Below are 13,579 nucleotides of genomic sequence, written 5' to 3'. Positions count from 1 at the left end.
GGTAAAAAGAAATGCGGTGTGGGTGAATTGGGATGAAGGGCGTTTGTTTTTACTGTAGGCTCCTCCCGTTTTGCCAGTACAGTGGTACGACTGATAGCGTGTGGTTTAGGAAGAGGGCGTTTTACACAAATCCAGCGCTCCCATTCTTGGCTGTGACGTAGCCGCGTAAGTTTCAGAGGCAGCGCGGATGTAAACAAAGATGGCGTCAGTAGTGTGGGAATAGTTTCAGAGGAAAAAAGTTTGCTTGCTATTTGTAACAAATGCAATGCAGAAGTTCCACGAGGAGGGAAAAGGGCAACAACTTAATACATCCAACCTAACAAGTCACCTGCAACATCACCACGATGGTGTGTTAAAAGCCTACGACGACGTGCGAGCAGCTAAAGCTTATTGCTCCGTAGTAGCCAGGTTGATTTGCACCACCAAGCACTGCTTAAAAGCTAGCGGCTTGAGCCCTTGGGTCATTTCTGTCAAACTTCTTTAATTTAGCAAACGCCTCGTCAATAGGTACAAACGCCGCGGGTTCCTTTGTAGCTGGCTTTGGATTCACAGCAGCCTTCGCTGCTCGCGCGTCGTCGTAGGCCTTCAACACACCATCGTAGCAGTGGTGATGTTGCAGGTGACTTGTTAGGTTGGATGTATTATAAGTTGTTGACGGATTGTGAATTTTCTGATTCAAATTATATTTATTTGGAAAAATAAATATAGTCACTTTATCAGTCAAAACTGTTGTCTTGGCTTTGTTTTGTTCATAGTAGTAACGCTCATGTCATGATAAATCTGGTTAGGTCAAAACTACAGGAATATACATTTAAAAAAACTTTTATAATACAATAAATATCGGTTAATCGGTATCGGCCTTGAGGAGCAGAAAGTTATCGGTATCGGTATCAGGGTCAATATATCAATATCGTGCACCGCTAGTTGCTACAACAATTATTTTTTATGTTGCATGGTTATGTATACATTTATTATGTATTATATATTTAAATTTCAACATTATCTGGCAATCCTCAGTAAATACCATCAAACTCTTCTGACGTCATCTGGTCTTTCCAAAGACCAGGTATGGGACGCAGTTAGTTTTTATAGTGTAATATTTTGCTACTTAAACGTTCATTGAATGTACAATAGAGAGGGAGTGAGAGAGGGGCTCAGCCCCCCCCCCCTTCCTCAGACTATTTTATCTGTCTGTGAGCAGGGTTAGCTTAGTTAGCAGCTAACGTTAGTTTAGGTTTTTACCGTGAAGTGGACATATGGGAATGAGGAAGATGCAAAGCTTGTTAGATGCATTGGAGTTTTCACTGCACGTTCTGCAAACTTCCACCCACTGTACTGAAAACGGACCGAATCGTGACTTCAAAACCAAGGTACGTACCGAACCGTGGTTTTTGTGTACCGTTGCACCCCTAATCTCTGGAGATTAACTATTTAGGTATCGAAATTTGGTATTGAATGATAAGTGTCTTTTGATACTTGAGTCGATAGCACTGAAGCAATTCGATCCATACCACAAAAGTATCACATTTTTGAATGGATACCCAGTAGGGATGTTAACAACAGTAGGGATGTTAACAATTAATCGAAGATCGATTGCTTGCTCGTTAAGGATTTACTCGAACACATGACATTTACTCGATCAAACAATGATATGTTACAATGTTGTCGGTCTCGTATTACATTGTACCCATCAGTAGAATGGTGTATTTTCAAAGCATGTTTCAATGAACAGATAGAGGGCGCAATATAGCTATGACAAGGAAGAGACTACCTCCATGTCTGGAAAATAAGCGAGGGGAAAAAACACGAGTGACAGCAACTTGCAAAGTTAAGCAGGCTAAGAGAAGCGTTGATTTTGAAAAAATACCCCAAGCCAGTCTGTGCATTTATCGAAAACGGCATGATCGATATGGTTGACGGCGAAGGATTTCAGCAAATGATACACCTGCTTAAGCCAGCATGCCATATCCCCAAGCGTAAAGACCATAATCTTGTCAAAACAGCAGCCATATTTTCAACAATACGTTTGTTTACCAATAGTCTAAAGTGTTATTTGTGAGATTTTAGTTTATGGAATGTCTTCATAATTTAGCGAATATCCGACATTTTGAATTTGTGTTGCATCGCAGTTTGTCGTCATATGAGGAGAGGGCATCCAGAGTGCTCAATGAGCGTTGACATTTCAAAAAACGACATTACCTAGCCGATTCCAGCAAGCAAAATACTTGTGTATGATTTTTTTTTCTTATTTCTCTGGATTGTCTATCACAAAACTGAATGTTATTGGCATAGATTGGAGCACAGTTAGTGTGTCTACCTTCTGTGAACGTTTAGCAACAATCCCTGTTGCAATCTGATCCAAAATGGTGGAGCCATATATCCATTATAAGAAGGGAACTGTACATACAGTAGATTTCATTCACGGTTCTTGCTGCACGCCTGGAGATACTAAATCCAAATTGAACTCAGCCATTTGAAAGAGGAGATTTGGCCCGATCCATAGATGTGCGAGTTGCCTATAATAAGGTAATTTATAGGCCTGGTATTCTATATTCTATAATAATATTTCAAATTGCATGTGTCCGGATGGCAGAATTCAGTACTGTATCTACAAAACATTCCGTTTAATCATCTTCCCTTTATTCATTTGCTTAGATTTAGCAATCTTTCATGTCTGGTCATTTTTTGCATGGGGTTATTCACTGTCAAAGATGCAAAGAAAAATCATAATTTATATTCTCCTTTGTTTCATCACAATTTACTCAAGCCTAGTAACAGACACAATATTTCTGACACAGAATACATTCCATGAGATCCATAGATGTCCCTAGATACCAAGAACATGCTAAATGGACCTTTTACTTAGGCATGTATTTTTAGGCGTTTTATCAGAAAATAGGGCTAGGGCTTACACAAACTGACTAGCACCTAGCTGCAGTGCTGCTGCTGCTGCCGTCAGCCAGTGCTCACCTCTCCCGGCTCCGCCAAATGAATTTCTTTATTTGCGAGTCATCTGAACCGTACGATACAGACGCCCCGAACCGTGGGGGTCGTACCGTACGGTACACGGTTCGAATGCGTACCGTCCCACCCCTACTACCTTTGCTAAAACTGTGTTCTCTGTTAAAGGTGGTAACTACTGGAATAGCCTACCAGTTGTGATTAGAGAGTGCCCCACATACTCCATGTTCAAGACCCATCTTAAACTGCAACTTAACACTTTGATCGCCATGGTTAAATTCATAATTTACCATCCCTAGCCAGCTCTATTTGTCTATGGAGAAGTTCCCCTTCTTTGCAGGGCTATAACTTTTTAAATTGTATTGCTAAATTGACATTATTATGGCCCATTCAATGTCCTATATCTATTGTTCAGGGTGTAGCAACGTTATACTTTTTCATTCACATATTCATACTAAAATACGGTCTAAAGTATAAGTATGTTTTTATCGTTTTCTGCAGCTTTCTCCAGAACTTGATTTATAGCCCCAAATGCATTATATTTATGATGAAATACAGTTTGATAGCGATCGGTGCCAGATAAAAAATGTCAACTGGAGGTACTTCCAGAGACGTTACTACGTATCATCTGATGTTGACCGGATGGGCGGGGGGTCGTTTATAATTCCGTGGGCAACGTTATATCATTCATCTAGGGTGGGTCATATGATCATCAGATCAGTTAGTATAGAAGACGTTAGAAAATAACGTTGAAACTCAACGTACCTTCCTCGCGGCGTTGGGCGATCAGCTTGGAGTAGACATTTTGCTATTATGGGATGTTGATCTAGATCAGGGGTGGCCAACCAGTCAGAGACTAAGAGCCACAAAAAAATTACTGTGGTACCACAAAGAGCCACACCATATACCAGCGTTTCTCAACCTTTTTTCTCAGTCACGGCACCCTTCATGTGTTTATAGGTCTCACCCTCTGGCCTCTGAAGTTGCTAATGTCTTAATTGTTACACAATTCCTGTGAGTCTATGGAACACCTAGGTTTTTTTCAAAAAAAATGCATTGTTTTGTATTTCTAATCAAGTACTAAAAACCGCATTTTTCTACCTCAAGATCTTAAGCCGTTTTGAGGCTGGGCTCCAACCACTGTGTGGCCTGGTGCCAACTGTCACATCAACTGCCACATTATTATGCAGCTGAGAAATCTCTGACATCACAGATATGCACATTTTCAGATGACTCAGTTCAGTGAGGGTGAATATTGTGAGAGGAGAATTGGAAGAATTCGCCAATATGAGAATTAGAGACATATATCCTATTAATATAAGTCCACATAGCTAAGAAACAATGGTAAACACTGAAAAAAGCCATTTATAAGATAGTTCCCCTTTAAGCACATGTATAGTCAATTGGTCCTGTTGTTCAGCCTCACAATGCTATTTGATAGTAAATGTGTGTTTATATGTCCCACCCTCTGGCCTCTGAAGTTGCTAATTTCTTTTTAATTTGGGCCTCACAGGGTTAACCTCTTAAGCCCGAGATATACAGTAAAAGTGTATATTTTCAGCATTATGTTTGTTTACCAATTATTTTAACTGTTATTAGTGAAATATAAGATTATAGAAATCTCAGGGCATTGAGTCGGAAACCGGCGCATATTGACAGGAGGAAGTGGCACAGCCAAAAGTGAGTGTAGTCTTTTGAAGGAAGAGACTCGGGGCTTTCAAATTTCGAAAAACTACCCTACCCAGCTCACACCAGCCCCTGTCAATCATCTGACTTCTGGATTAACTTTTTAATTTCTCTTATTTTTTGGGATTATCTCCCACAAACCTGAACGTTATTGCCATAAAACAGAACGCAGTTAGTTTCTCTACCTTTCTGTGAACGTCTTGCAAAAAACGGTGTTGCAATATGATGAAAAATGGTGGAGAAATTTACATTATAAAAAAAATGGCAGAATTCAGTACTGTATCTACAAAACCTTCTGTTTAATCATCTTCCCTTTATTCATTTGCTTAGATTTTTCAGGTCTGGTCAATTTTAGCATGGTGTTATTTACAGTCAAAGATAATTTTTTTTTTTTTTAAATAGAATTGATATTCTCCTTTGGTTCATTACAATTTACTCAAGCCTAGTAACAGACACACTATTTCTGACACTGATCCATATATGTGCCTAGATTCAGATACCAAGAACATGCAAATGGACCATTTAAAAAAAAATTGTAAATGTTTATTCTACGTCCTTATGGAATGAGTGACATAAAAAAAAAAAAAGTGAAAAAAAAAGAAAAGTAATTTTTTTTTTTTTTTTTTTTTTTATGGATGGAAGAGCCGCACATTGACGGGCAAAGAGATCGCGAGTGCCGAGACGAAATATGGATGAGCACTTCCTGTTTGGCGCATCACTTCCTGTTGGCCGATCGGCCACCAGATGGCGCTCTTGAAAAGTTAAGACAGTTGAGTGGAGCTCAGCAGTATATCTCAGGTCCCCGGAGGAGAAATATGATTTCGATCACAAATTTTGGAAATATTGATATCAAAGACGTGTTACGGCGTCTTCGGCAGAATGAGCATGGCGGGGAAAGACGAGTTACGGCGTTCCCGGCAATTAAAGTGTTAAGGCAAACCAGAACTGTGATCATTTTTAAATCTGATTTAGTTTATGTAACTTGTTTCTTGTTTGTATCATTGATTGTCACAATGCTTTTACCCTAAGCAGGCTATTTATTTATTGAAAGAGTGTTGCTGTCTCCTGGTGTAAATTAGCTCTTGCTACAACCCTGCATGTTTACATTTTGTATTTTGTACTTGATGTTCATTAACATGTGCTGTCCCTATCAAATAAATTATCAAATCAAACTACTGCTACAAAAGTAACAGTCACTTAACTTTAGCCCCTTTTATGCATACAATGCCTATGTTTTGGTTAGTGTTGCTCTTCTAGAAAAATAATCCTTTCAGGTTTGCCTATTGAAATAATGTACACCTCCAGTACATAAACATTGTTTATGAGTTTGCGTGTCAGGTAGACCATTGATTGACGGTCGATTACAGCCAACACAACGACATACGCTACTGCATCAATGTTATGATTAACAAAGCAAGGCATTCGTTTTGTTGCATTAACGTTATATTACTATTGCTATCGATAAATCTAGGTGTTCTAAAATCTATTGCTATTGGTAAGACTAGAATAAGTTAATTTAATGTTACTGTCTTGGGAACGTCTCGCATATCGCAATGGCGGACTTTCAGGAAGTAAACAAGCAAATGAGAGATTCCGATTGGTCATTTCCTTTCTTTCCCTTGAAACCAGTCACGTCATTCTACTGTGATTGGACCGTTGGCTTGAGTACAATGTGGGACTTGTAGTTTAACGATTTATCAGCGGAGGAAAAAAAAGCACGACTGAGGCTGTAATCTTCACTCGCACACCGTGCAAGTAATTGATTTTTCCGGTTCGTACACACATATTTCTAGGGGCATATGCGAGCAATATGGTCACACTATAGAGCCCTGAACAGGTTAAAAAGGTGCATGCAACCTAGCGTAGCAGAAGATGAATGGAAGCGGATAGGGACCAGCTAGCCTAGCTGTTGGCCAAAAACGCCTCTCCCAAAGTTTTAAGCTAGGCTAATGGTCTATATCCGCTTCCATTCATTTGTGCTATGCTAGGCTAGCTTGCAGCCTGACAGCATTTTACTGCACGCAGAGAGGAAATTGGTATCCATCTTCTTGTCTCAAGTTTCAAGTGCGTTTATCATTTGTCATAATGGAATACAGAATACTTTATGATGAAATGCTTGTTTCTGCATCTTGTGTTCTTGTCCGACTCTGGAGAAGACGGTCGGTAAGTGCATTTACCATAATCTTATCGTGTCCCTTTAACACTTAGATTTAGAACAAAAACATTTGTAAAAAGAAGAACAACATTTTGAACTGACAACATGATCAATAATCTGAAATGATACACTGCACTGCATCGACTGAACTGAATTGGCGGCCTCAGAACCAACACACTGTGAACCCCCCCCCCCCCCCCCCCCCCCCCTATACTGACCATGTGCACCACCTCCGGGTAGATGGGCTCCGTGATGACGTTCCTGTTGTGGGTGATGTACTCCACCATCTCGCTCAGCGCCGCCCGCTTCACCTCCTTCCATTTCAGGTCACTCAGCGGGTCGGACAGGAAGTCGAAGAGGACGCAGCACTGCCGCAGCTTCTGGATGAACAGCTTCTCCTGCTCAGCCGGAGCCACATCTGACCAGGAGAGAGAGGAGGAGAACGTGAGGACGATGACGGGAGGGTTTTTAGAAAAAGACGAGGGCTTTTAACTCTTTGACGGCCAAACACGTAATATTACGCGTTTCACCGGCCACACTTGAGCGCCAAAAACGTAATAATACGTTTTAGATCCTTTTATCTTTTTCCTTTGATCCCCGTTCTAAACGTTCATCCGGATCACTCTAGGTGTCCCTGGCTCATTTGCCTACGTTGGAATTGCAATGCCGAATCTCACCAGGTGGCAGTATTGCCTACCTTTTGAACTCTGATAGAAAGGGATCAGTAGAGACAATGTCTGAACTGGACTGTCAAGACTCGCTCTGAGGGGGAGGAGCTCTTGCAGAGCAATCGCTAGGAGATCTGCTCGCCTCAAAACCTAGTTTTCCGTAAACACGAGTAATGTATATAATTATATAGGGTTGGGCACCGAGAACCGGTTCTAATAGGAACTGGTTCCTAACTTCCGGTTCTGGAACCAGAAGTAACATATTTGCATTTTGATTATTAATTTCGATTCTCAAAAAAAAAAAAAAAAAAAAAATTACTTTGTTAATTAATACCTTAGTTACAGTACAGCAACCAAATTAAACTGTATCAAGTAGGGCTGGGCGATATGGCCTCTAAATGATATCGCGATATTTTTTGGCCATATCGCGATACACGATATATATCGCGATATTTTGACATTTCCTCTAAATCACTTAAAAATGCTTGATTTAACCCTTTGATGCATACAGTCACGCCAATATGATGATTATAATAAGTCCCTGCAACATATGTTTGCATTATTAAACCATGAAGATGCTTTAAAAAATAATTTAATGAAAATGTACTAAGAGTAGTCTACTGACACACTAATAAAAAAAGTTATTTACATCTAAGACAATTTATATAAAAACTCTTGGGTGCCTAAGACTTTTACACAGTACTGTGTTTTCTATCCACTTTAGCCAAACACACACACACATATATATATGTATATATATACACACTCTACTGTGAGAAAATAATAATCACACACAAATGTATGTATAATGGCTTATGGCAGACTTAATGATTTTAGAATATTTCAGATAATGAAATTAAATGTTTATATCATCAACTATCCAGTTAGTATTTATACTGTCTGTAACGTTTGGCTACTTTAAATCATTGAATGTAGAGAGAGCGAGAGAGAGAGAGGGGGCGAGAATGAACAAGAGAGCTTTCTAATTTAAAATACAGTTTGAAACCGTCTGTACACAGTAGGCTATGTGTGCGAGTCACGAAAAAGGTCCACCAAAAAAGTGCCAAAAGAAATCGAACAATATGAAAAATTGTATCGTGATATATCGCGATAAAAATCTTGGCCATATCACCCAGCCCTACTGGGTGATGTGTTCAGAGTGGAGGGTGAGGATAGAGGGTAAGACAGAGGCAGGGCTCTACGCTAACCTTTTTCCCAAGGAGCACATGTGCTCCTAAATGAACAAATTTAGGAGCACACAAAAATATTTAGGAGCACTAGGCCTGCCACGATAACACATTTTGCTGGGCGATTAATTGCCCCCGAAAATATCGCGATAAGCGATATTATTGCGACCGGTTAGAGAATTTTTTTTGAGAAATTTATTTCCCAAAACTTTTATTTTGAAGCCCACCGCTCCGTCTTTTCCGGTTTTAGACTTTTATTTTGAAGCCCACCGACCGGACCGGAAGTATTGTTGTGATTATCCTAAGCAGAACATATGAGCCGACAACTTGTCTCGTCCGGTTGTTTTTGAGCTAATAACAAATGTTGAGATTGTTGGTGAACAACTAACTTTAGGTTAGTTTTAACGTTAGCTACTAACGTTAGATGCAGCTACTACAGGCAATCAACGATGAGGAGGAAGCGTCAAAGCAGTATATAATAGAATAGCTGTGGTGCGTAAGCACTGCAGCACGACTCGAAACTACCGGAGTGTTATAATAAATTAATTCATGTTTAACTTGTCCCCGTGTCCAGTCCTTTGACTAGCCCCACCCGTTCATTGTAAACAATGATGCATGTAATTGTATTAACGTTATTCTGTGTTGTACTTGTAGCTATGCTATACGTTGTATTTTGTTTGTTAGTTATTTAGCTAATGTTGTTAGCATGGAATGAGAATCAACGCTCTATCTTTCATCTTTATTTAGCAGTCCAGTTTCTCCGGGCAGTAGCGAGTAACTACTTGGGTCTAAAAATAGCTAACGTTACACTACAAATAATGCTACTTGGTTAAAAGGAGCAACACTATTGAGAAATGTAGTTAAGCTGTGGCGTTGCCCCACGGAGCTCCCGTGCTGTACTCTAGTAACGTCAGCGGCCCGCCTCCCAACACGGACAGTGACTGACAAGCGGCACTGGTTCCGCCTCATTAAAACAAACGCGCAAATAGCAATTAATAGCGCCCGTCAAAATCATTGCATTCATTTTAATTATCGCAGCAATTAATCGATTTATTGCTTATCGCGGCAGGCCTAAGGAGCACAGTGAAAATATTTCAAGTAACAGTAAACAATAAATTATATTTGTACTGTGCGTGCGTGTGCAAACGGAACACACATCTGTGCAATAGCACATACCACCAAAGTCACTGTGTGCGTGTGTGTGTATCTGCGTGTGCAAACGGGAATGGGACACAGATATTTGAACTATTAAGTGATTAATGCCTACTGTGGCAAAGTTGTAGCCAACAACTAGGCCTATAAAAAGGCAGTGACATTGAACTACTGCTACAAAAGTAACAGTCACTTAACTTTAGCCCCTTTTATGCATACAATGCCTATGTTTTGGCTAGTGTTGCTCTTCTAGAAAAATAATACTTTCAGGGTTGCCTATTGAAATACTGTACACCTCCAGTACAGAAACATTGTTTATGAGTTTGCGTGTCAGGTAGACCCAGGGTACAAAATAAGTACACGCCCAGCGCCATTGGCTTGTAGATTTATTGTATGGCGATTAGAATTTAAGGTCTGCCCGCCACCTGGCGGCTAACAAAATACACTGCATCTACGTAATGGGTCGGCTGTGCTCGGCGTCAATATGATGCGGCGGTGGTGAGTTGAAACTGTGTGTGTGTGTCACATGTCCGTTCTAATGTTTACAAACAATGAACCTTTAAATGTAAATGAGATGCGCTCTGCTCACGAGGTCAAGTTTGTAACATGAGACGCACATGAGGTCTTACATCACCCGTTCTTTAGCCTACAAGAAAACCCTGCAATCGCGTTTTTGATTGTGCTCTGATATTTCGCATTTGATTTGACCAAATATGTGGAGGCATATTCCCTGCAACAGGTTCAAAGATAACTTCACATTTATTGGCAATTCATTTCCTTATATCGCTTCCTCCAGGGTTCCAACTTGTGTTGACAAAATGCAACACTGCTCAGCTACGGAGAATCAGCGCTCTCTCTCTAGACTAGAAAGGTGCACTCAGTAGAGCACAGATGTCCGCCAGGGCGGCAGCCACACATAATAATAATAATAATAATAATAATAATAATAATAATAATAATAATAATAATAATAATAATAATAATAATAATAATAATAATAATAGATTGGATTTGTAATGCACTTTTTGTTCACTGGGATCCCAATGTGCTACACTACATGGTTAAAACAGTTAAAAAAATAGAAATAAAATAGTTATTAGTAAAACAAATAAAATAAAATACAGAATAAAAAGATAAAAATAGAACATAGTTAATTAAAAACATAGTATAAACAGACAATTTAAAAACAAGCGCAATAAAATTAAAATAAAAAGCTAACAGTCAAAGGCCTTTTTGAACAGGTAGGTTTTCAGGCCTGCCTTCTCTCTCTATCTATCTCTCTATCTATATACCTCTCTCTCTGTTCAATGATTTAAAGTGGCCAAACGTTACAATATAAATACTAATTGGATTTTTGGCTGGTAAAAAATCTGCCCGGCTGGTAGTTTTTAAAATCTACAAGCCAAATGGCTGGTAAGTCAAAAAGTTAAGTTTGTTCTCTGGGTAGACCATTGATTGACAGTCGATTCTGCCAATTACGTCACACCGCTTGCACTCCGGCGCTGCAGCTGGACCCTATTGCCCACCTCTGCTGTTGATAACGCTAGCCAAGTTAGCACACACACAGATACAGACAAGCACAGTGGGCCAGTGACTTTGGTGTAGGGGTGTAACAATGCATCGCAATTAAGGATGCTCGATATTGGCTTTTTTACAGATACCGATATAGTCCAACTCTTAATTTCCGATACCGATATCAACCGATATCGATATATGCAGGGTAGGCTTGGGCGGTATGACGGTATTACGGTATACCGGGGTATTTAGAGATACCGACGGTATTGAAAATCAATACCGTCAAAATCACAGTTGGGGTTCAGTTTTTATTTACACTGAAACGGAGTTTAGACAGGGACTGCATTGGTTGTAGTGCACACACACACACAGCACGGCCAGCAGAGGGCAGGGGAGGCGGTCCGTATTTCCCGCACAGAGCTGAGCTGAGCAAGATGGCGGCAGCATTGGCTATTGTGAGTCACGTGAGGAGAACACAGAGGTGCGTCACACTAACCTGTATGCATTTCCTCTATCTCTGAGCAGATTGCTAAAGCAATAATAATAATAATACGTTACCATTGAACGATGAAGCGTCGAAGTTAACCACCGTCACTCCAGCCCACGATGAGCTCCCTGACCACAGCTGGCTAACGTTTTGTCAAACAAGAGCTAAACTTGCACACACTGTCGCATTTGGACAATTAAAGGACTGGAGTCTGTTCGGATTTAAGCAAAACCCTCGCCGCCACGAGTCGCCAGTGACTTCATCCAGCACAACGAGACTACGAGAGACGGAGGCACTTCTTTGGGAATGTAATATAAAACGGGGTGAGTGAGTGTTGAAATTCTTTTATCCTAATGCAACTGGCTCACGTTGATACGATGGTGCCGGGCTGCCGGCTAACTAGCTACTGTTAGCTCACGTCGATACCTGGATGGTGCCGGCAGGCGGCAGTGGGCTACCTTCTGTGATTTGTTTACTTCTCATGGCTTCTCCTACCACTGTTATGCCGACGATACTCAACTCTTCCTCTCCTTCCCTCCCTCAGATATCCACGTCTCTAAGCGGATCTCGGCCTGTCTGTCCGACATCTCCGCCTGGATGACGACCAACCACCTCAAACTGAACCTAAGCAAAACAGAATTGCTCCACCTGCCGGCCAAATCCTCCCCCCTGACCGACCTTTCCATCACAGTCGAGAATGCAGCTGTGACCGCGTCCCCGACCGTCAAGAACCTTGGTGTTGTCCTCGACGACCAGTTGAACTTCTCTGCTCACATCGCAGCGACAACCAGAACCTGCCGATTCCTCCTGAGCAACGTCAGAAGGATACGCCCCTTCCTGACAAAAGAAGCCACCCAACTCCTCGTCCAATCAACAGTCATCTCCCGCCTCGACTACTGCAACGCACTGCTCGCTGGCCTCCCGGCCACTGCCACTAAGCCTCTTCAACTCATTCAGAACGCAGCGGCCCGCCTGATCTCAAACCTACCGAAGTCGGCCCATGTCACCCCACTTCTTAGGGACCTGCACTGGCTCCCCATTGCTGCACGAATCCGCTTCAAGGCCCTCGACCTAGCATACCGTGCGGCAAAGGGAACTGCTCCCGCCTACCTCCGGTCAATGGTCTCTAACTACACACCCTCAAGACCCCTACGCTCTGCATCTTCTGGCTGCCTCAGACCTACTCCTATCCAAGCTCCGGGAGGGTCATCAAAGAGAAGTCGCCTATTCTCAGTCCTTGCCCCACAATGGTGGAATGAACTACCCACCCCAGTTAGGACAGCCGAAACACGTCCAATCTTTCGCCGTCGACTAAAGACGCACTTCTTCAACCATTATCTGAATTAAAAAAAAATAAAAATAAAAATCTAACCCTAACTAACCATACTGTCATGCACTTGTCCTAATAAACTAACCTACACTGTAGCACTCAACACTTTGATGAACATTGTTACTCAGCTGATAGAGTTGTGCTCTTCCTGATGGCTTGTCGTACAGAACTTGTAAGTCGCTTTGGATAAAAGCGTCAGCTAAATGACTAAATGTAAATGTAAATGTACTTCGAGGTTGAAGAAAGTGCACTTTCAGGTTGAAAGAACGGCCCTAATCTCAACGTGTTTCAATATAAGCAAGCATTATGTATGGTGATAATAACGAGTATATTGTTAGCTCCGCCGCATCCCCCCCCCCCCGCTGATGAAAATGAAAGTCATACGTCATATACCGTATACCGGGGTATTAGGTCATCATAGTATGACTGTATGAAAAA

The 13,579-nt window shown here is 41.2% G+C and overlaps 1 protein-coding gene across 2 annotated transcripts in view; it reads right to left on the bottom strand.

Moving 5' to 3' along the window:
- ppp2r5ca (protein phosphatase 2, regulatory subunit B', gamma a) overlaps window positions 1-13,579 on the bottom strand; it is a 108,662-nt gene that overhangs the window by 61,225 nt on the left and 33,858 nt on the right. For both annotated transcript variants that reach the window (XM_084310720.1, XM_084310721.1), the window contains exon 2: window positions 7,021-7,220. In XM_084310720.1, coding sequence (XP_084166846.1) covers window positions 7,021-7,220 — 200 coding nt within the window. The remainder of the gene's footprint in view (window positions 1-7,020; window positions 7,221-13,579) is intronic.

The sequence above is a fragment of the Notolepis coatsorum genome (genome assembly GCF_963971535.1).
Source record: "Notolepis coatsorum genome assembly, chromosome: 3".
NCBI classification, from domain to species: Eukaryota; Metazoa; Chordata; class Actinopteri; order Aulopiformes; family Paralepididae; genus Notolepis; species Notolepis coatsorum.
Note: the sequence above shows the minus strand (reverse complement) of the source record. Positions and strands in the feature narration are given on the sequence as shown.